The 25,585-nt window shown below is 33.3% G+C and overlaps 2 protein-coding genes across 2 annotated transcripts; both read left to right on the top strand.

The window, feature by feature from the left end:
* Positions 1–928: 928 nt before the first annotated feature.
* On the top strand, positions 929–4,678 carry HELRODRAFT_160301 (hypothetical protein; the record flags this gene model as incomplete). The annotated part of the gene is made up of 4 exons (XM_009017272.1): positions 929–949; positions 1,845–2,110; positions 2,664–2,856; positions 4,568–4,678. 4 exons carry the CDS (start codon positions 929–931, stop codon positions 4,676–4,678), a joined length of 591 nt encoding a protein of 196 aa, XP_009015520.1.
* Positions 4,679–16,658: 11,980 nt separating this feature from the next.
* On the top strand, positions 16,659–17,890 carry HELRODRAFT_160300 (hypothetical protein; the record flags this gene model as incomplete). The annotated part of the gene is made up of 3 exons (XM_009017271.1): positions 16,659–16,709; positions 17,019–17,294; positions 17,849–17,890. 3 exons carry the CDS (start codon positions 16,659–16,661, stop codon positions 17,888–17,890), a joined length of 369 nt encoding a protein of 122 aa, XP_009015519.1.
* Between the last annotated feature and the right edge of the window lie 7,695 nt (positions 17,891–25,585).

The raw sequence follows: 25,585 nt of genomic DNA, 5'->3' as shown, positions 1-25,585 counted from the left end.
TTGGAAAATTATTTTTTTGCACATATTGCTACAATATAATACATAGAAATATTAATTACACATACAGAGACACACACACACACACACACACACACACACACACACACACACACACGCACATATATATATATATATATATATATATAATATAGTTTAAAAAGTTAAAAAATTATGATAAAAATACGGAACGAAATATTGAAAAATTGAACCAGAAACTAATCAAATGCTGTGATATTTCTTAACATTGTAAATACACATATATATATATATATATATATATATTTACATACATATATATACATATACATATATATTTATATACATATACATACATATGTATATATATAGCGAATATCATACATTCAGTGTTATTGTATGAAATGAAGGAGATACTCATACAAGTGTTCATACATTAATAGAGCAGGCTAGCGATGAGATATATTGAATGCGCCGTGTGAATGCGCTGATAACGTGCAATCTACTTGAGTTCTTGCCGACGCATATATAGGACGTCCCGCGACCAGATCCCTTCAAAAGTCTCTCTCTCTCCTCTCGCACTCGCTTCGAAGTTGCTACTAATTTTTAGCGCTATAAAAATCTTCTGTTTGATTATTAAATTCTGACCTTTGTTTAATTTAAATTCATCGTGTACATTGTTAAAGTTATCCAAGTGTTTAGCAAAAAAAATCAGTGTAGTTGAAGCAGAATTTTGTCAAATAAACTTTAATTTGTTTTTTCTGTTACAAACTGAATCGTTCAGCCAAACAGACATCAAATCAACCTACCAAACAATCAACCAACTGGCCAGTCAACCAACCGATCAACCAAGCGGTTGACCATCCAACAAAGCAGCCGAACAGCCAACCAGCCAGCCAAACATCCAGCTAGCCCAACCAACCAACCAGGCACCATTGATAACTTCAGCAACATGATGGGCACCAGCTCTCGGGTATGTTACCTCCTTCGTTTCCTTTCTATCATTTTCAAAAAATTTTCAGTTTTCAAAATTTTTGTTATCATTTCCAACATTTTCGATATCGTTTCCAGCATTTTTGGTTATCATTTGTATCACTCTCGACATATTTGCAAACGGTTTTGTTTATTAACACGCCTCAAATTTATACATCCAACGGTTTCAACTTCAGTCACTTACAATTTTTTATCTTCCCCATACAATTCAACACCAAAGCATTCCTCCTTAATTTTCATCCTATCGGCACTTTGGCACAGTTTTAATATTAAATAAAATAATATCACTGATTGACGAATTTTTAACGAACTAATTATTTGTTAAGTTGTACACAATTTTGAACTTTTGATTGATTTTAATTAAAACCAAGCAACTTTTAAGTGTATAATTTTTTTTTATAAAATATTCAATAAATTGATGTAATGAAAGAGGAATTGGAATTACAGCAACTGTCGAAATAAGGGCTTTTTATAGTTATGGCGAAATCTTTGATGAAAATACTAATCATACTAATGGAAAATACTAATGGAAAAATCGCTAATACAATTAACAAAAGATTTACTAGGGCCAGATTCAGATTGTATAGATTCAGAGTGTATAGAGAACTTTAATAATTGTGGCTTAATTACGTGTTGTAAGTTGCATCATCTTCATTTTGAGTTTTATAGACGAAAAAGTATTTTTTAAAGATTTCATGACCATCAATTTGTTAGTGATTTCTTCGAAATAGCTAATAGAAATAGCGTCGTTAACAAATATTCATAATAGTTTCAGTTTTTGAAAACATTTTTGCAAAGCAATTAAGATTGATTACTGAATGTAAATTTGTTAACAATGGAACGCCTGTGATGAACGAAACAACATACATGGACAGTACGAGACAGAACAGTTGTCCATGTACCAGATGGATGGCAGCATGACACAGCGCATGATGTTCGACGCCACTCCACAGCCAGGTTCTTCCACCGACAGACTTCCGACAGCCCACTACGCCCAGCCATCTCCTGGATACTCCCCCCACCCATCTTCTCAGTACCACCACAACGCACACTACTCTCCTGGTTCCGCCTACATGGCACCCATGAATGCTGCTTCCAGAGATTCCAGTCAGATGAAGAGAGACAAGGATCTTGTGTACGGGTAGGTAGTTGCTGGTATTTGTGGTGTGTTGTAGAATGTTATGTTGTGATGTTGAATGTTTTGCTGTAGAATGTTGTGTTGTTGAATGTTGTGTTGTTGAATGTTGTGTTGTTGAATGTTGTGTTGTGATGTTGAATGTTTCGTTGTTGAATGTTGTGTTTAGAAATGTTGTGTTGTTAAATGTTTTGGTGCGAAATGTTGTGTTGTAAAATGTTGTGTTGTAAAATGTTGTGTTGTGAAATGTTGTGTTGAATGTTGTAAAATGCGGAGTTGTTGAATGTTGAGTCGTATGTCTTACGATGTTATGTGTCACACGGTGCTCTATTGTGTTGTTTTCTGTTGCGGTGGGTTGTGCTGCGTTAGGCCGTAGACTGTTGCATACATGTGCATGGGTCCATTCATTTTCCTTACCAAATGTAAACCACGATCAGTTCTCAAATATTTAAAAAAACTCAACAATAAACATCAATTCGAATTACGGACTAAATTATCCAATTCACGTTTTAAAAATGAATCGTATTGAAATTAATTTGGAATCCTTCTTTAATGTCAGGCACCCATTGTTTCCGTTACTGGCTCTGGTCTTTGAGAAATGTGAGCTGTCAACGTGCACTCCACGCGATTCCAACAATCCTGGCAGTGAGGTCTGCTCGTCGGAGTCATTCAACGAAGATGTCAGAGTCTTCGCCAATCAAGTCAACGCTGAGAAGCCGTACTTCTCCGCTAACAGAGAGCTGGACAGCTTGGTTCGTTCGATCTTTGTTGTTGCTGTTTTTGTTTGTTGTTGTTATTTCGGTTTTCCCACCGAATCTCATTTGCTCCTCAACCAGCACACCCTATCGTTTTTCTTTAAATGGCATCAACATCGTTTAATAGACCTAAAAGAAAAAAGTTTTTTAATATATGTTTAGCTAAATATCGATTTTACAAATTTTATTAAAAAACGCAATTAAAATTTTCAACTTTTGAGATTTGATAAGCTGCAAGTGTTTGTTCAGGAAAGAGAGTTTTTTCAGTACAAAAGTTTTATTATTTTATCACGTCGTTATCTGGTCATTCAGATAAAAAGTGAACAAAAAGGTAGTAAACAAAATGATCATTTGGTATGCAAGTAATTTACAGTGCGTATGTTTGCAAGAGAAACATGTGTTTGATAACATTTGATACGTCATAAATTCTGCGACTGATCACTGACTTGATAAGAAATTTATAACACTGTGAAATTTCTGCTTTGCGAAAATTCCTCACCTCAACATTATCATCGTCGCCACTTTCTGATAACTTCATGCCATCACTGACATCCATCTGCTGCCAATTTTTATAATTTATGGCTTTTATTATCTCAATGTTGCTTTGTTATTTTTAGTCGGATGGTAAATTTTTTTTATAGAAAGGTGCAAGCGAAACAAAAATAGAAGAAGAAAGCCTTGCTGGTGGATGATATTTTTCTGGAAATTTGATGATAATATTAATGAAGGCTCGCATCAATTATTGAACGATAATAAGAATTGAAAAGCGAATGAATGAGTGAGTGAATAGAAAATAAATTATAGATGAGAAGATTTGTGAAGATGGATAGGTGGATAGATTGGCGGATGGATATATGAGTACCGTTAGAAAAACATCCCTGATACATTGGTGAATGATTACATAATACATGGATAAACGAATGAAAAGTTTAATACGTGAAAGATGAATTGATAGCATAAACATAAATGGCTAAATTAATGAGAAAAAAAGTTCAAAAATCAAAAAATATTTTTGCATTTTGTTGATATTCAAATGTCTGCTATGCTAAATGAACTGAGTTAGAACTGAATTAAAACATTCATTTAATGCATTGGCGGATAATTATGCAAAAAGGTGAGTTACAAGGTGAATTGTCGTTGGGATTGGTGGCAATAGTCGAAGGGCTGACTGGACTGAAAAAATGGATAGACGAATAATTGAATGAATAAATGGATGGATTGATGAAAGAATTAATTAATGAAAATATGGATAGATGGATGAATTGTTAAACACATGGATGAAGAAAAGGACAAAAAGATGAATGAATGGTTATATAGAACAGATAGATAAATAAATAATTGATCTACAACAACGGAAATAAGTTTTTATGGTAAATCAACAGCATAGTTCGTGCATTATGCATTAATTGCAGAGCTTTGATGAATTGAATAAATAGGAGGCACTCACTAACGCATAGCGACAAGAGAAAGTTATTCAATAAGAATAATTTGACGACTATTGGGAGAACAAGCAACAACAACAAAAGCAACAACAGCAGCAACAACAACAGCAACAACAACAGCAGCAACAACAACAGCAGAAACAACAACAGCAACAACAACAACAACAACAATAACAGCAGCAATAACAATAACAACAACAACAACAGCAACAGCAAATCAACAACAACAACAACACCATCAACAACAACAATAACAACAACAACAGCAGCAACAACAGCAGCAACAACAGCAGCAACAACAGCAGCAACAACAGCAGCAGCAACAGCAGCAACAACAACAGCAACAACAACCACGTTGGCCCATGCAATATTTTTAACAATTAATTAACAACAAAAATACACAGAATGTGAATGAATAAAGTATAAGGCGACGTGCACATAACTCCGCCTATATTTTTGTATATAAGCATTAATGAATAATTGAATGAACCAACAAAAGAATGAATGAACGAACGAGCATGCAGCAACAACAACAACAACAACAACAGCAGCAACAACAACAAAATAATACACAAAAGCTGGCGAACAAATAAATGTACAGCTTTGTATGAATGGTTGAAGAAATAAAAGGCAATAGATAGACGGATGGATGGCTGAATAGATAGATGAATGAATTGGTTAATGCATGAATGAATAAATGAATGGATGAGTTTATGGTTGAAATAAAAAATACATTAATGCATTGTTAGTTTAATAATTCACTCTAAGGGCTAATGAATGATGTATAAATCGGTGGTCGGTTGTGCAAGGTATAGGTCATATTAAAGAACAAGATACTTGATCAAAAAATTCTTAATCAAATGAGTTAAATGGTGAATTGATACAATTTGTATTTAAATTGAAACAATCGTATTTAGACATTCAAGCTTTTCCGTAATTCAATAACAATCACCCACTCACTCACTCACTCACTCACTCACTCACTCACTCACTCACTCACTCACTCACTCACTCACTCACTCACTCACTCACTCACTCACTCACTCACTCACTCACTCACTCACACACTCACTCACTCACTCACTCACTCACTCACACACTCACTCACTCACTCACTCACTCACTCAATCAATCAATCAATTATAATATTAATTATTATTATATTGAGAATATTGTATCCTTTGAAACAAACAAAAATGATCCTGAACATTCCGCAATCTTTCATGCCATTGGAATGATGGAGGAGTGCAATCGAGAACTAGCAAATAAACAAATGTGTGAATAAAATAATGCTTGAAATAGTGATACCCCGATGAATGGCGTGTAGACATAAAATATTATATAGCACACTATAAATAGACACACGGAAGATATACATACAAATGATTAAAATACAAATGGTTTGTATAAAAAGTGATACAGATACAAATGATATATATATATGTATATATATACAATTATTTATAAAGATCACAGCGTTTTCGGCATTATTCAACTTGTAGTTAACTCAACTACAAGTTGAATGCAACTACAAATGGTTTATATTGATACATATATAAATGATATTCACACAAAGGATTCATATACAAATGATACGCATACGAATGGTTCTTTTACAATTGATACTTTTACAAGGTTTATAGTGATACATATAGAGATGATACTCATACAAATGATACACACAAGTGATATAAAGAAAAATAAATCTCATAAAAATGATGTTAAACAGTTCGTATTAATGGATAGTACATCTAATGATATCCAGACATGTTAATGTGTTAGAATGTGAAACGAATAGATACATTAGATTTATTTATAAAAGTAAATAAATGAATGAATAAACGAACGAACAAAACAAACAAAAGATGGAAAGAAGGAACGATTGATTGAATGAATGAATGAATGAATGAATGAATGAATGAATGAATGAATGAATGAATGAATGAATGAATGAATGAATGAATGAATGAATGAATGAATGAATGAATGAATGAATGAATGAATGAATGAATGAATGCATGAATGAATGTATGGATGGATGGATGAATGAATGAATGAATGAATGAATGAATGACCGAATGAATGAATAAAGAACGAACGAACGAACGAATGAATGCATGAAAGAACGCTTGCATGAATAAAAGGATGCTCATTAATAATTCAAAAGGTTAGTTACTCCGTTTGGCAGAGTCAATGTTTTAAATAATATCTCCAGATCCTCCCATGGCCTACGTTACGTTATAAAATGTTGCATTGCAAAACAAAATGTAAAAAAACAAACAAGGCAGGTTTGAAGTTTGTGAACTTTAATGATTGAAAGTTATTCGCTGCTGTGCTTTGCATGCGGCAAATGTTTGTTCGTCTGCTTCAAATGTCTTTCCAAATTTGTTTACAATCAATTTACTTGTTGACATTTTTATGAATATAAATGTATTTATGTATACATATACTTATTTATTTATACATTGTATGGATGTATAATATGTGCATGCATATGAGCGCGCGCGTCTGGGCTGCTTGTGACGACTGCCTGTACGTACATGATGACGTATTTGAAATCGTCAAAGTAATGTTGCACGAAGTATAACGAATTGATATTCTTTCGAACGTCTTTTGAGCCAGTGGCGACTGAAAAACTCTACATTGAAGCAGTTTAATGGTTCAGCAGTTGGAGGGTAAGGGTTGGGAACATTGGGACAGATGTTCATCCGTTCAGTCACATGCAACTTTCGCTGCTTTCGATCGTTCAGTATCATCAAACTGCTGCAACCTATGAAGAGACATTCTTATAAAGAATATTAACATGTTTCTCTATAAAACAATTATCATCATTATAAGTATTTTTATTAATTTTTAATTTCCATGCTCTTGATTATTTTATATTGTTCGGCTCCCCTTTGTCACAAAAGACGATGAGTACGCCACGATAATGATCTGATTCTTCTTCCTTCGTTCTATAGTTATAGTTTCTTCTATAACGAAAACTCTTCCAAAATTTAAACTTTAAAAAAAAACGTTGTTTTTTATGATAGTCATCTGACGGAGAGCCTCCTTCTTTTTCTAAATTTTGAGATCCTTTCAGATTTTATGATCCCAGCTAGTGTGTTGGCCATTTTTAAATTTTTCTGGTTTAACTTTTTTCCATGAGACGTTCATGAAACATCCGAGGTACTTTACAAATATGTAATATGTTCACGAAGCATCATTTGAAAACTGTTCCAACTGTGCTCGTGATACATGCACGCTGAGAACAATCTCCTACTGCCATTAAAAACTTTTCTTTACACGAGCACTCTAGAATAATATTTTGGATTCAGATTTTTCAAACACGTTTTGAAAGTATCGTCATGACTGCAAGGACTTTACCATTCATACCATTCTTTTAAATTTAAGTTTCAACTGCATGTGATTGTTGACTCCAGATATGTTTAGTCGTTTCTCCCATTAAAGGCATTTATTTCTCTAGTTGTTCACCGTTACTTGTTGAACGTCTTCAACTGGTTGGTATCTTGAACTGGTTGATTTTTCAGTTTTGATGAAGAAACCTAATAAACCCGAACCCAAACGGGTTTCGAAGTAATAACAAGTTTTTATTGTTCATCCCGCAAGTCAGAAGTTAAGAAATATGAGCACCAGCACATGCATGTATCAACACGCGTTGCGATTTAATATAACCACTGATGAAGATTTCTTTAGTTATATTGATACTAAACTGATTCAAGGAGAACATTATCGCACGAAAAAATCACAAAAATTTACGCAGTAGGAATTCAAAATTGTTGTACACACGGATAGTGAGTGAATCGCGTGTATATAACGTACACATACATCGTTTCCGTTGTAATGTTCATATGCACATCCATAAAATGTTGTGTCAATTTTGTTGAATGTTTTCATGCACATCATTCAAATTAAGACACAAAGGATGGATGGCACACGCACGCACGCATGTACAACACGCATACATACGTGCAATACACGTACCCACCTACATACAAACGCACATACAAACGATTCTTTTTTTATTTTACTCACAGTTACATTGTGCTTTATTATTGTCCGTACAATGTATTTACTATTTACCGCTGCATTTGTTAACAATACATGCACAAACAAAAATATACAAACACCTCCAATAACAACTAACATGCACGCTCGTCCACAATCAAATACATACATTGTATGTATGTACTCAAATACACACTACCAGGCAAACGAATATACGCACACTCATACACTTGCAAGCACATATACAAACATAACACACACACACATGCACACACACTCACACACGCATGTATACACACATGCACACATTGATACACTAACGCTCATTACGATATAACACGTGTGTATAAATGTACGGTGGAGGATGGAATGAATGCGGAGTTCAGTTAGTTAGTAATGTGTTGATGTCATGTCATATTGTCATATTGGGAGGATTGTTTTTTGGTTAACATCCAAATGTCTGCGAGTGAAAGGTGAATGTTGTTGTTTGTAAGTGATGTTGTACGCAAGGTTGTCATCGTCGTCGTCGTTGTAGTAGTAGTTGTTGTTGTTGTTGTTGCTGTCGTAGTTGATGATGTTGTTGTTGTATGTAAATGTAGTTGAGGATGTTGTCACTGTTGTTGTAAAGTCGTTCGTTTGCCGTATGTTGAATATGAGATCGATTGTTTGGTTGTCGTTGTTGTTGCTGTCGTTGTTGTTGTTGCGGTAGCTGTGTGAGAGTGACGATGAAGTTGTTCTAATTGTTGCGGTTGTCGTTGGTGGGTGGGGTGAAGTTGTTTTACGCAAGCGATGATGTGGCTGGAGCCGTTGTTGTCCTTCTTCTGACATATTTATGAAGTATGCACGTGTTTCGGTCAAACTGACTGACACGAATGACTGTATTGTTTTGTTGATGTTTCTGTGTTTGTTGATGTTGTTGATGTTTGTTGATGTTTGTTGATGTTGTTGATGTTGTTGATGTTTGTTGATGTTTGTTGATGTTTGTTGATGTTGTTAATGTTGTTGATGTTGTTGATGTTTGTTGATGTTGATGTTTGTTGATGTTGTTAATGTTAGTTAATGTTTGTTGATGCTTGTTTGTGTTGTGATTGTTTGCTGATGTTCGTTGATGTTGTTGATGTTGTTGTTGTGCTGATGTTGTAGATGTTGTTGTTTTATGATGTGCTGTGTTGTTACAAGCTCTGCGTAACTGCCGTAGTATGTTGCAATGTGCTGTCATCTCATCTCATTGAATGTAACCAAATTGCGTTTTGCCGGATGTCACATGTAACTTTAACATTTAGCATTTTGACAGTTTATAAGAGAAACGCATTTAAAATTCTGTGCAACACTTCAATGAAACAGGCGCTTAGCCGTTACTAGGTTCAAAATTGTGATCTTTTTTTAACCATCGTTTCAAATAGATTCATTGATAAAATTTCATTCAACTGGCAAATGTAACATTGTTTTTCTTTGAGATGTTGCAAACATCTTCGTTTGAGTTGGTTTGTTATTTCTGTTATTTTGTTACATAACGAGTGGAAGATCCATGTTGATTGTTCTTTCTGTACAACAGGACAATTTTGATAGTTGTATGAATGTTTTGTGGTGTTTTACTGAGTTGCACAACAGTTTATAACTGACTTCAGTTAGAACATTTATAAAAAAAATATCACGGAAAACTTGTATTATGTTTGATAGAAACTAATGATGCCAACACTAACTGAATAAAATCGTGTTATTGAATGACAAAAACATCGCAACTTTAAACCTTGAGAACAAACACGAGAAAAGAAAAATCAATTAACAACAATTAGCAACGAACTGCTAACAAAAAACAAATGTTAACCAACATCAACAACCGCAAACAAGTAACAACAATATTCTAAAAAAATCAAACTACAACTGCAAACAAAGAACAACATCAAACAAACAACAACAACAAAGATTAATTGCAATAGTAATCATACACGGCAAACAACAATTACAGTTAATAATACAACCGAAACAAAAAACAATCTCTACAACACCAACTACAGCCAACAACAAACACCTAAAAGCAATAACAACGTACAACAACAGCAGCAGACAACAAAATCAACACCAACAACATACAATACTAGCAACCGACAACATCAACAAAAATAAAAACAAACTGCGAGCAATAAAAACAACAACAATAACAACAACAACAAATAACAAAACCATCAATGTTGTTATTGAACATTCAACTTATTTGTATGTCCACATGTATCATCTACATACGCTCACAACACGTTCACATCCACAACACACACACACCATCTAATCCACAACACAAACACACACACACAAACACGAAATCACATCCACAAACACACACCAGAAAACACATATCCAAAAACACATTTATATACACGCACATCCACAACACACACACATACAAACACAGGAAAACACACATCCACAAACACACACATCTACACACACACATCTACCCACACACACACACACTCATATATATATACACGCACACACATATACACGCACACACACATACACAACACGTGCATAGCACACGTGCACACATTACTTTAGAACATTATTTTTATTTCCATGAATAACCACCACGCCCCAAGTTTGCATTCGCCAATGATTTAAATTTAAATTGTTCACTCACTTGTCTCATGTGTGTATCGTATGCGTTGTTGCTTCTTTTTTTTGTGCTTTGATGAGAAGGAGGGTGATGATGCTGGTGACGGTTGTCATGATGATGTTGTTGTTGTTTGTTGTTGTTTGTTTGTTGTTTGTTGTTGTTTGTTGTTGTTGTTTGTTGCTTTTGTTTGTTGCTTTTGTTTGTTTGTTGTTGTTTTTTGTTTGCTGTTGTTTTTGTTTGTTTTTGTTTGTTGTTGTTTGTTGTTGTTTGTTGTTGTTGTTTGTTGCTTTTGTTTGTTTGTTGTTGTTTTTTGTTTGCTGTTGTTTTTGTTTGTCGTTGTTGTCTGTTGTTGTTGTAGTTGTTGTAGAGTTTTTTTGTGTTAATATGCTGTCTTTATATTTTAACCTGATTTTTCACTGCTCTATTGAATAGATGTTATTGTAGAACTGTCGTGATATTGTTGAAATATAAAAATGTGTTTATAACGGAAATGTGATGTTTTCACAAACACACACGCACACGCGAAATCACATCCACAAACACACACAAAAACTCACACACAGGAAAACATACATATATGTTGTATGCATATTTGTTACGACACAGAAACCGTTCACCGCTTGCCATGTAATAATATCTACCTCTTAATTTTGTTTAAAATCTCACATCCTAATTTGTCTTAATTATAACTTTAATTAATTAATTAATTATAATTATAATGATTTGCTGGTTGTTTTTATGGGTTCTTGTGGTTCGTAGCTGTGTTGTTGCTTTTTGAATTGAATAAAAGTGTTTTTAATGTTCGTGCAATTTATTAGCTGTATATGTTTTATTGTATGATATTTTTTATTGGTACGAATTATTTGTGTTGCGTTTTGTGTTTGCCTTCTACAGAATATGTACCCTTGATTGTAATTGTTGTTTGTTGCATTGATTGCCGGTTACGTGTTGTTACGTGTTACATGCCTTTAACAACAACAATAACAACAACAACAACCAAACAACACAGCAACAACAAAAACAGCAACAACAAAAACAGCAACAACAAAACAACAGCTACAATAGCAACAACACAACAACAACAAAAACAGCAACAACACAACACAACAATAACAACCAACAACAACAACATTATAACAAATTTTTGCAACAATTCAGCAACGGCGCCATTATAAAAACAACAACAACTTGGCAACAAACAGCTCATGTAGAACTAATTGCACAATAACAAGAACGTCAATAGTATCACATCACAATGTTTGTATGCATGTATACTCATATCACGTTACGTTTTTATATTATGTATGTGTGTGTGTGTGTGTTTGTTTGTATGTATATTTGTATATAAATATATACATATGTGTGTTATGTAAATGTGCATGTTAAGTATAGGTCTATATGTGTGTATCTGTGAGCACTTATATGGGTTTTGTATATACACTACAAAGCAATTGAAAAGAAACACAACACACACAAACACACACACAAACACAAACACACAAACAAACACACAAACAAACACACACACACACACGTCCAACATTTTGTTACTAAATTTTCACATTTGACTATACATACATTCAAGGATTAAGAACGAAGCAAAAATATTAAAAAGGCATCGCTATTCGTTATTACTATTTCAAATGAAAATTGACTTGACCTGTCCGTCGTAATAACGCCGTGGTGGGAGAAAGACAATGGCTTAAAAATATTTTAAACCATCTTCCAGATAAAAAATATATTTTAAACCATCTTTCACACCAATGACATTGCCAGAACATGCATCACCAACAACAACACCATTTAAATGCTCGCCGAACATGTCAGCAGTTAGACATTTGAATCTATTTGTGGTAATCATATCAAGCTGACAACGGCGTCAACAGTAAAATAATAAAATGATGATAATTTATTAATAACGTTATTATTGTTTGTTTGTTGATCAGGGTCTAAGCCGGTTTACAGATGATTCCAGGGCTCATCTAAGTCCAATAGATATCATCTAAGAAACTTTCTAAGGATATGTGCAGTTCCAAGTAGAGCAATTTTCTGAGTTTATTCTTTCTTCTGGTTCTCAGGTATCATCTCCAGGTTATTTATTGACGCATTCCCGAATATTCCTTAAGCTCCCACTACTATTGGTATCACTTTACATCTAATGTTCCACGTTCGTGAAATTTCAATTTCCAGGTCTTTACACTTGCATCTTTTTTTTCGCCTCTTTTGAAGCAGCATTTGTGTCAGTCGGCATTGATATTTCAATCACCAGGCATATTTTTTCAATCTTATTTATGACGCTGATATCTGGTCTGTGGGCATTTATTATTATTATCATTTTATTATTATTGTTATTATTTACCCTCCTTTTTATTTACTTTCAATATAATTTTCAAATGAAAATAATTTAATAGCAACTAAAGTTTTTGCGAATTTTGTTAATGATGATATTTGTGAGGATGAAAATGCTGTTAGTGGCGGTTGCGTTGTCAACAAAATTGCTAATGCAAGTTTCATCAAAAAATCCACATCAACATTACATCAATACAGCAATCATTAACCTAAATAACATTAATATTTGCTGTTATGATAAACACCAGCATCAGCAACATTAATATTCAACATCATTTCGGAGAAGCACCAACATTTGTTTGGCTGACAGATACATACACTGCCTAGCAATAACATTAATTTGCTGGTGCTAACTTACATCAACCTAGCATCAATTTAGATGATATAAACTTACATCAACATAACAATAATTAATGTAACGTAGTCAACAACAGCAGCAGCAGTAGTTGTGAAAAGGTTTCATCATTTTAATGAATAACGAGTTGAGTTAATATAAAAATAAAAAGGCAATAGAAGCTTCATTGTCATCCACACCCAACTCCTGCTTCCCTTTTAAATAAATTTCTATCAAAATTTTTTTTCATTTTTAGCGCGATATAAATTATTGTTAGCCAGGCATTGTTTCATTGGAACGACATCTATCCACTAATCCAACTAGCCATTTTTCCATCCATCCAACCAGCCATTCATCTATCCATCCATCCATTCATCCATCAAACCATCCAGCCGACCAACCAACCAACCAGCCAGCCAGCCAATCAACCAACCAACCAACCAGCCATCCAGCTTTCATTTGAAACCGCTCAATAGGAACATGCCTGTCTGTTATTTTTCTTTATCATTTCATTGCGCTCAATGATAATTGATTGATGGTACACTGATCATAATAATAATTATTATTATAGATATTATTACTTATAATTTTAATTATTGTTATTAAATTATTATTATTGCTATTAGGGAGGGTTATATATTTAATAAGTTTGTTGTTGAAATTAACTTAATGAAAGTGTTTAAAAAATATTAAAGCTTTGTAATCATTGAAATGGATTACAGAGGATGATGACAATGAAGAGAATAATTAATTTGACAACAATAAACATATTTCTTATTTTTTATCGCTTTTTCTGCGCAACCTTTTTTCTGCGTTACATTCTATTTACAAACCTGGTTTGGAATGCTGTGGGCTTAACATTCTGCCTTTAATGTAAAATTTGTGAAGTTTCTTTTAATTTATTAGTAGCTGTAACAACAACACCAAAATAACAACAACGGCAACGAGCCAACAACAGTAGTAAGACTAGCAACCGCAGCTGCAACCGCGGCAGCAACAGCAGCCGCAACAGCAGCAGCAACAACAATAAGCCCTGCAAACTGGCTTATTGATACACCTTCAAAATCCTTCGACGAACCTGTCATTATTCTATTATCTCTTTATTATTTATTTGCATCAACTCTTGTCATCGTCACTACTGTCCTTGTTAATGTCATGAATGTCTGAAACCACTGCTATTGTTTCGTTATTGTTCTGATATTTGTCTTTTATTGTTTCGTTATAATTTCGTTATTGTTTCGTTATTGTTTTTGATTTTGCTAGTGTCCAAGTCTAGCGATTAAATGGTTAAATGGTTGTTGTGCTAGAAGGGTTAGTTCTTCGTTGAACTCTCTTACGATCATCCCACCTCTTTATCGTTATGTTTAATCATGTTGGTGAAGAAATAAAGTATTGTACTGCGTATTGTATTGTTAATATTTTTAATCGTAATTTGTATTGTATTGTGTATTGTATTGTTAATATCTTTAATCGTGATTATCGTAAAAATATCCGGCAATAATAAAAAAAATGAATTATTAAAACAAATGAGAAATATTTCCAGTTCATCATTCGAGAAATTAATAAAATTAAATCATAAACATAAATATTTAAAATAACATATTTCACAAAAAATATAGAAAAAAAACATTCCCACCTAACAAAGCTAACAGAAAAAGAAATAAATAAATAAAAAGGTATATGATAAATAATGAGTGGCATCCAAGCAAGCCATTCATAAATGTTTAAAATTAATAGCTGGCCAAGTTATACGAAGTACGGCTGTCTTCTTAATAGACATTAATGATGTTTATATATGGAGTGCTGAGTTCTCTGCTAGGTGGCTCTGGATTAATCATCATCATTGTACGGTTGTGGCAGAGACTTGGGGGGTCATTATATACACGTGTGTTTGTGTGTGTGTATTTGTATGTGTAGGTTGTTTTTGAGTCGTGTGTGTGTCATGTGTGACTGTTTTTGTGTGTAGGTTGTGTGTGTGTCGTGTGTTTGTGTGTGTGTATGTGTGTGTGCGTGCGTGTGTGGTTGTATGTATGTGTGTGTGTGTGTGAGTGTGTGTGAATACATATACATGCAGGCTTGTGCTTCATAATTGATGAATTGTATTATATATGGATATCTTCATCTCGAGATATCCTTCATACTTAATGTACGCATTCATTATATTTTTCTTTATTAGTTTTTCAGTTTTTTTTTCTTTTGCTTTTGCAAGCAAAATTTCCTCCTCGTTACGTATGATGAAGTATTGTCAAATAAATTTTATTTTATTAAAATTTCATTCTCGCTTGAGGTAAATTATTGCAATGTTTCCTCTAAATAATAAGTTTAATAATATGAATGGATACAGATTATTTTAAATTGAATATTTTCTCATTAAATGTTAAACAATGTAATAGTTCGACATTGGAAGGTAATATTGAAAACACAAGAAATCTAATCTTAGTGTACTAAGCAAATATTATAAACACAAGTTAATCGTAAATTTCTAAATTTGTAAGCTGCCTTTCAAGACGTGAAAGGACTCGTTAACTCAGCCGTGTCCGAAGATGTGAAAACAACAGCTAAATCTGTTTTAATGACAAATCAACAATTTATTGCAAAAACGTTGTTTCAACTAAATCACTATTAGAAAATGTCTCAAAACTTTCTTTGCTTTTGAAATTTTTTTTACGAAAGATTTCTGTTACTACTTCTGTGACTAAGAGCCACTCACTCATTTGATACCTCCGATTCTACTTACCATTCACAATATTTAATCTTCAACAGCAGGCTTACAAATATGTAAACACCGAACTTACATGCAATCATTCACCACACCCCACCATTGAAATTTACAAAACAGTGCAGATTACATAAACTGACTCGTTCAGTGAGAGTCACTACTGTTATCTAAAAGCTGGTCTTGCTGTTTATTTTTTGTAATTTTTGAAATGTTAGCTAAGTCGGTTGATTCAGTTAACTGGATGTATGGCGTCATATTTAGTTAACTTACACACTATACACTACGCAATAATCAATTAAAATGTAATGTAAATTTTTTTAAATGCACCAACAGATGGTTCAGGCAATCCAGGTTTTAAGATTTCATCTTCTGGAACTTGAAAAGGTAAGTTTTTCCGTTATTCCGTCATCATCTTTCATTTATTGGGCATCTACATTAATGTGTCATCATTATTTTAATGTTTCATTTTTATAAACACCATGGGAAACATTTGGCGGCTTAAACATAGTCATGCATTGTTGTGATTTGGCTCGCCATCATACTTTTATTTATATATTATCAACAAATTATTACCATATCACACCGTATCATCAACATGCTGTTATAATCAACACAGCCATCATCGTCATAATCAGCATAATAATCGTCACCGTCGTCTTCACAATCATCACGTGATCACGTCGCACGACGCAGGTACATGAGTTGTGCGACAACTTCTGTCATCGTTACATTGGCTGTTTGAAGGGCAAGATGCCTGTTGACCTCGTCATCGAGGAGCAGGATAGTGTCTCCACCTACATTGAAACCAACAACAACAACAACATCAGCAGCAACAACAACAACCTTAACAACAACAACAACAACAATAACAACAACAACAACAACAACAACAGCGGAAGCAACAACCACAACAAAATGAATAGGAGTCCTCAGTCATCGGTCTACAGTGCTCACGAACAAGTCAAACATGTTAGTGCCAAATTTTCTTATCGCGTTTTTAATGCTGCAACTGCTAATGTTAATTTTGATGTTTTTAAAGATGTTTTATTAATTTTTTTTAACTTCTCAATCTGTGTTGGACAAATGTTATGATTCGTTGCTAGATCACTTTCATTTTTAAATTGAACCATGCAAAATTTATTTTTATAAAAATTGAATTACCAGTTTCAATAGCGGATTTCAAAGGTTTTAGTAGAGAAAAATGTTTAGAATGTTTGGTGAATTTTTGGGTTTTTTTTTATCGGAGGGAATATTTAACAATTTTTGTAACTCATGAGATGCTTTGTGAGAAGATCTATTTGTTCATATATCTCAATTAAAAAATATTTTCTTTGGTTAAATGTGCTATTGTAACAAAACTTCTATTTGTTTACATATTTTTTATTTTGCCTCTTGAATCCACACACCAATGGGACATTAGAAATATTTTATTCACACCTGCAAGGGGCAAGTTGCATCAACGTTAAATTTCTACTATACCTCTTAACACGTGTCATAATTTTACAAAATTTCATTCCCTCAAGCTCTTCCTATTTTCGAAGCGAAGTTACAGCCACATCCAATAGTAAAATTCTGTCAAACAAAACACATCCAATTAAATAAATTTATATTTATTTGAATCATTTCTGATTGCAAAAAAACCGATAAATCGTTTTCAAACCTACAACTTTCACTGAAGTTGAGGAAAATAAAAAATTTCCCAGCGTTTGAAAGTAAGGAGATTAACGTGGATTTAAATGAAGTTCATTAGCTTCCTTAATTTTTTCAATCTGACTCCATCTTTGTTTTGTATATATTCATATATTATTATCGTTCGAAATTTTAAAGCGTTTATTTGACCCTTTAATTTCCAAATAAATTATGTAGCGTGCTTCGTCGTTAGGATCATTTTGACCCCAGCCCACATTATTTTTATTTATTTATTTTTCTGAATTACTGCAAATTTAATTTGTTTTTAAAGTTTATGCATTTTATTATTCAAACAAAAACAATTAAATAAAAGTCAAATTTATAAACATTTAAAAATCATAGTCACATTTATAAACAATATGATAAATCATAGTCACTTTTCTAAACATTTCACACATACTGGTTGATGAGCTACCCTGAAAACAAATTTTTCACATTCGGAACATTATGTGTTTGTTTAACGGTCTTAATTGTTTTCACAATATTTACAACGACTTCTTTCTTCTCAAGTTTTGTTCATTGCAACTAAATTATGCTGATTTATTAATAGATGCTACATCAATTTTAGTCCATTCTTTCTCCAAGTCAATGAGAAATGATCTTCATATATTTTTCTTACCATTCAATGGATTTGATGTTTTTCTTATAATGAAAGCTTTAAAAGCTGTTACATCTATCATGTTGAAAAAAATTAGCAAAGGTCAAAGGTTCTTTTCTCGTGCTTGTTCTTTTACTGCTGTAATAGCGCACCATTTGATCCATGCTGTCAACTCCAGCTTTAGTGGCCAAAAGATAAAGACATTGTTTAGAAAATGCAGCGGAGAGTAACAAAGATGATCAAAGGTCTTGGAAAATTTCATTACAAAGATAGATTGGAAAAATGTGGACTGACTACCCTAGAGAGGAAAAGATGCAGAGGTGATATAATACTAACGTACGAATTGATTACCGGAAAAAGGATTACTACGTTATTCTAATTGGGAGTAAAAACAGGACTATGAAGTTTTTTGACAATAGGAAACAAGGAGAGCATCATTTTGAATGATAAAAATTTTGTTGAATACATTATTCTTTGTTTGGCAGCCATTATTTTTTTGGTATTCCACTATTCCACTTTTTCTCATGGTACCAACGATTGTTAAATTTTTTTCTAATAAATTTTCTTGCCACTATGGCATCTATGGCAAGTTATATTTCTACCAGAACCAGAAATATTTTCAACCAGATTACTTATTTCATTTTCTCTCTTCTCTAGGTTGATTTTTACTTTTTCCAGAATAAATTTGCATGGTATAAACATAAGGACAAACACTGTCACGTAATGTTCAATTTTTTATTCTATTTTTACTTGGCTTTGAAGAATTTGTCTGAATGGACACCCATCTCTGAATGTTGCTAACTGTTCATCAATAGTAACTAAGATTCCACAATACAAGTTTTTTGCAGTAATCCAATTATGAATGCACAGATGCGTGTATCAAGGACTATGTATATCCTTCATTTGTTTGATGATTTCGACTCAATACAACAGGATATTTTCTTTAAAGTTGAAGTGGTTTTAGCGATTATTCAAATACGTTCATGTATCGTTAGCTTGACATCAAAAATGTATCCCAAATTTGTGACCTCTTGACTAATCTGATTAATTTTATTTTAAATCACTTTTTTAACAAGTTTATGAAATAATACACTTTTTGTCATTTTAGTTTGCGCCAATCTTTTAGAATGGTTGCCAGGTGCCAGCTACCAAGAACTGCATTTTAAACAAGTTCATCTAAGACAGTTTCGTAACATCCTTATAGATGCACGTTGTTCAAACATTCAATAAGTCTATTAATTCCAATATGGAATGATTCGGGTTTCAGGCTTAAAATTATTTTATTGTCTTCCGCGAAAATATGACGCATAAAACCAATTGATTCGATAACTAAAAAGATCAGCCTTATTCAATAAGAACAAAACAAATCTGGGCACAAAATTCTTGCATCACACAAGACGAGACTAGCTTTGTATTTGACAAATTATTTTCATAAATTGACTTGTGAGACGCACTTCATTTTTTTGCTCATGGAGGTTGAACAGATGATTTTTTAAATGTTTCTTAAAGTCATTTTGGCTGATGATGTTGAAATTTTCAAGATCGACTGGTAAGGCATTTCAAATTTGAACAGCTGATACTGGAAATGTTCTCATACTGAAATAGAAAATTTTAATTTTTGAATCACTAGTTCACTATGGTTAGATGATCACAGTCGACCCATCTACGGAATTTCTGAGACTGATAGTAAGAGGCATCTCCAGCCAGACAATTTGTTTACTAGAAGAGATAGTTTGGAAAATTCTCTTTTTAATATAAGAAGCCAGTATAACTTATCTTTGCTGTTTTGGTATATTGGATCAAATTTCGAGACGCCAGAAACCAGTTTAGCAACATGATTCAAAGCAGATTGAACAACATCTTGCTGCGATAAGTTTATCGCATACATCATCCCGTTAGAGAAATCAATTTCATTGCAGGCAATTTTATTTCTGACAAGAGTTTCTGCTGACTTAACTATCAAATATTGTTTGATAGCTTTTAGTTTTTGAAAATGAAAAAATCATCGTCCACAAAGTTACAAAGTTGACTGATCAGGGATTTCATTGAAGAGTCAGGACCCAACACATCAGCGGGATTTCTCATTGGTCTTTTAAAGTCATCTGTCTGACGAAGCTTGTAAAGAGTTCCCAATTGAATGTACTGGGTTTTTTAATATTTTATTTCAGTTTATTTACCGTCATCAAATGGCCCAATGTATTTACTTAGTCAAACAAATGTTCAAACGTCCAAAGACTCCTTGCTAAAGTTGCCAAATTTCATTACAAAACCACTGAAAAAAACTTTAGAAAAAAAAGTTTTAGAAGGTTTTTGCAAAGTTTTTCATTACATGTTATAATTACTTTTTATCTTAACAAATGTATTTTTTTATTTTTTAAATTTGTGGGCGCTCAACACGGGGTCTGGTTGCATATTTATTTTCCAATTCTCCCGAGAAGGTCTAAATAAGTTATTCTTTCTTATTCTTTCTCTTCTGACATTTCAACGTTCTCTCTCTGTGTGTGTTTTACTTTTTAAAGACGTTTCCATTTTTTTCATTCTTTATATTTTTTAAAAGTTTTTTTATTTTGCTCTGTTGTTGTTTCTGTCGGTGCAGTTATTTTTTGTGCCTATGTTATTGTTCTTGTATTTGTATTTGTTATTGTTCTTGTATTATTTTTGTATTTGTATGTTATTTGTATGTGTGATAAGGTTTTATTTTTTTCACTCCCTTTGTTGTTGTCTTTTGTGTCTGATATTGTTGGGCTTCTAGTTATTTTGTTGTGTGTGTTTTTTTATTCTTTTAAATATTGTTATTGCTGTTGTTATTATTGTTATATGTAGGATATTGCTTTTTTTGCAGTTGTATGTGATTGATGTTGTTATTTTGTTGCGATTATTGTTGTTGTTGGTATACTGTTAATGCTGCTTTTGTTGTTATTGTGTTGTTGTTTCTATTGCTGTTGTTTTTGTGTTGTTGTTGTGTGTGTGTGGTGCTTGAAATTTATATCACTTCTTCCTGCCTTGTCGTCTGACGGTTTGGAGAATTATTCATTCAAAGAATTCGTCGTCTTTCTTCTTTTTTGGTTTTGAAAAATTTTTTTGTTTGCATTTTGTTTTGTCATTTATTTTTTAAGGAAAAATTATTGAAAAATTAACTAAACGGGTTTTTAAGAATGTTTTATCATTATTTTTATGAGGGTTTCTCATTTGTTTTTTATTGGACGTGCTGGCAGGCACGTACGAGGGTCTGCATGTTTGTGTCTCAACTATTTGTTTGCTCTGATTGCTCCATTCTACTCTAGAAAGATAGATAACGTGGATATGTGAGTAACATGTTCAATTTACATCGCACGCATACAGCAAGCCAACATTTTCCTTTTATTTCATATCGCACATTTTTTAGTAAAATCTCTCTCGAAAGTACTTCTCCACCACGTGTAAAATAACACCTTTTTTTTGTTTTCACCAGCAACTGCGATACAATTAAAATTTTTTATAACTTTCATAAATATTATAACACACGAACAGATGCAATAACATCAAAACACGCTGCACCATTGACAAAATGTCATGAAATGCATTCGTGGTGAGATTGGGTGAGTGTGCGTGCGTGCGTGTGTGTGCGTGCGTGTGTATGCGTGCGTGCGTGCGTGTGTGCGTGCGTGTGTGCGTGCGTGTGTGCGTGCGTGTGTATGCGTGCGTGCGTGCGTGCACCGGCATGTCTGCATTTGCTATCATTGGGGATTTGTTAATATTTTTCGCTTCATTCATCACTGCTTCCATATTTTTAGCCGCAACTTTTTTCCTCATTTCAAATAAAGCAGGCATCTACAGCCGCATTTATAAGTTGATTGCTGAAAATTAATCAACGTTCCAAGCTACCAAGCCCACCGAGGTTCGGAGAAGGAAGAAATAAATTGATGGTGGTGGTGGTGGTCGCATGGATTGAGGGACGCAAAAGTAAATGAATGAATGTTTCAATGTCGTGCAGAGCAAAGAACGAATGTGTTGATGGATGAATGAATTGGATAAATATGCAAATAAATTATAAAATCGATGGATGGATGAATGGATGAATGAATGGATGAATGAACGAACAAACGAATGAATGAATGAACGAATAGTTGAATATATTACAGGATGTATAGGACAAACAAATTAATGTGTAGAAATGACTGAATATATGTGCGTAATGAGTGACTTAGCAGATGTATGAAGGAAGGAATGCATAAATGCGCAGATGAATAAATAAATGAATGAATGGATGAATGGATGTGATTTGATGAATTGATGATCGAGAAAATAAAAAACGAGTGAATGTATGTAAGTGTGAACTTTTGTTAAGGGGTATTTAGCTTTTAAATAAATAAAAACTTATTTATCTATCAATAAATTAGGTAATTAAATTTATTCAAGCTTAATTTAAAAATTACAAATATTGATAATATCTGTTGAACAAAAAATATATTGGCATTACAATCTGAATTATTTTATTTTGACCGTTTTTTAACATTTTCAAAATATCCATTTTGTTAGTTGGATGTCCCACAGAATTCGTGTTAAATGAACTGATCTTGTTTGCGTACAATGAATAAGTTGTTAGGATTCATTTTTTATTTTTATCTATTTTGATACATCAAGTTCTATATATCAATTACTTCGGACTTTAATTGAAGAGGCCCGTTATAAAATAAATGAAAAATTATAATTTAAAATTCAATTTTCCTGGCTTAATTGGTTGTTTTAAAAACTTCTCAAACGTTATTTTGAATAAATTGAGTATCGCCTAAAAATTTTCTAAAAAAAAATTGGAAATAGTTATATAAATAAGCTAGTGGTTTAAAGGTTTAGGGATAAAAAGGATAGATAAATGTTCAAACATATTTTTTCTTTTGAAGTAGGGATTAGAAAGAGAAACATCCATTTTCTTGAATAAACTTTGGATTTAGGTCCGCTAATCCGAATCATTTATTACCTAATCCTCCAGTGGGTGCACCCATTGATGTATTTATTTCATTTCGTGGACATTATTTGTGTGTTTTTCTCTTCTTCATCTTCGTTTTTTCTTACTCGTGGCGAATTTATTGCGTTCTTCCTAACGCTGACATGCCTTCTTAAAGAGATTAATACCAGCCACTTTATCATGTTACATCCTGCCTGCATCCATGGGGCCCTCTATGTATCTGCATGTGTGTGCGTGCGTGTGTGTGTGCCTGGTCTATGTGTGTCTGGTCTGTGTGTGTAACTCTGTGTGTCCCTACAATTATATAAGTTTCAATGTGTGTCTGTGTGTGCTTTTGCTACTGAGTTGTTTAGCAGTTTTTGTTGTGCGTGTGTTTATTGTTGCTGGGGGTTGTCATGTGTTTGTCGCTTACGTAAGTTTTAGTTGTTTTTTTTTGTAAAAAAGTTTTGTTACTATGTGTTGTTGTTTTTGCTGTTGGCATAATTTTAAGGTTCTTGTTTTTGTTGTATCTGGAAATTATTTTTATAGACAACTTGCGACAATCAGTTTTTAATTCGATTTTAATTTATTTTCATTTGCACAGCGGTTATAAAAATGTTTGCGTTTACAAAATTTAGTAAACTTTAACTTACACAGCCCTTATTCATTTGAAGAACTTTGGAGAAGAAAATAATTGAACATTCATCTAAGGAAAAGAGCAGCGTAGTTTTTGCTTGGAATAAATATATTGATGTACTTTGTTACTGGCTGCCTCCGTTTGAATTTCAAGCCATTTGTTTTCTGCTTACAATTTGTTTTCTGCTTAAAACTTAGGCTCTTCCTTTGCCGTTATCAACAGAATTGTCTACAAGTGCTGTTTGTTCGTTCGTGTGTTTGTTTGTTCGTTCGTTCGTTTGTTTGCATTTGTTTGTATGTGTTGTGACTGCGTGTTTTGTGTATGTGTGTTATGAGTACACGTGTAGCAGACATGTGTGTGGTGTTCTTATGTGTTATGCATGTGACTGTTCGTAGAGCGTGTGAGTTGGGTTGATGCGTGCGCACTCGTGTGTCGCATGTTGGCGCCATGTGCGTGTATCTGTTTGTTGTGTCCATGAGATGTGTTTGCATTGGTAGCACATTACCGTTGCGATGTCTTTTTTGTGAGCTTGTGTTGACTTGTATTTTTGTTTGTACAAATGCGTTTGTGAATATTTGTGTGTGTTTGTATGTATATCCGTGCTTGTGTTTGTCTGTACGTGCGTGTCTGTGTGCATGTGTGTGTATGTGAGCAAGATGCATGCTTTATTTTGAAGGAAATAAATTTTATAGGTGCTATTCTTCAAATTAAAAAGTTCAAAATACTTAATTGAATCGATTAATTGCAACGTTAAGTGCTTCATCACGATAGTTCATTCCATTGGTTTTTAACTTTAACAGTCGCCGCCTGAATTATAGCTGCATTCACTTCAGTCTATTAATTTATCAGCATCTCCACCGAAGGAACAACAGAGGGACAAGCCTTGTTGCTGCAAGTAAAAGAAAACTGACAAACAAAAAATAAAATGGAGGAATTCAAATAGGACTGAATAAAAAATGAGCCGACATAAATATAAGAAGAGAGCGAAGAGATAAAATATAATGAAGAAATGTTCAAACTTGCCTCATCCTCACCGTCTTTCTGCTCTTCCTCTTCAATATTGATGAGGTGCAGTTTTAAATTATTTACAATTCTATTTATATTACTTTCTTTAATCTTTGGCTCTTTTTTTAAATTTCAAACAACAAAAAGCAACAAAAATATACTTATAAGAAAAAAAAGTTAATGGCTCAAAGAAATAAGTCGCCGTGATTTATAATGTCAAGAAGTTGTGTGTGCACTAGCGGTCAGTTTGTTTTGTGAGTTTCTTTCTGCTGCCTGTATGTGCATGTGTTTCTTTGCGTCTGCCTGTGTGTTTGTGCGTGTTCCTCTTATTTTATTCCAGTATCTCTCAGCCATTATTCATTAACTTTTTCTTCATCTCACTCCACGTCCTCTATCTCATATCCCCT

The sequence above is a fragment of the Helobdella robusta genome (assembly GCF_000326865.2).
Source record: "Helobdella robusta unplaced genomic scaffold HELROscaffold_2, whole genome shotgun sequence".
NCBI classification, from domain to species: Eukaryota; Metazoa; Annelida; class Clitellata; order Rhynchobdellida; family Glossiphoniidae; genus Helobdella; species Helobdella robusta.
Note: the sequence above shows the minus strand (reverse complement) of the source record. Positions and strands in the feature narration are given on the sequence as shown.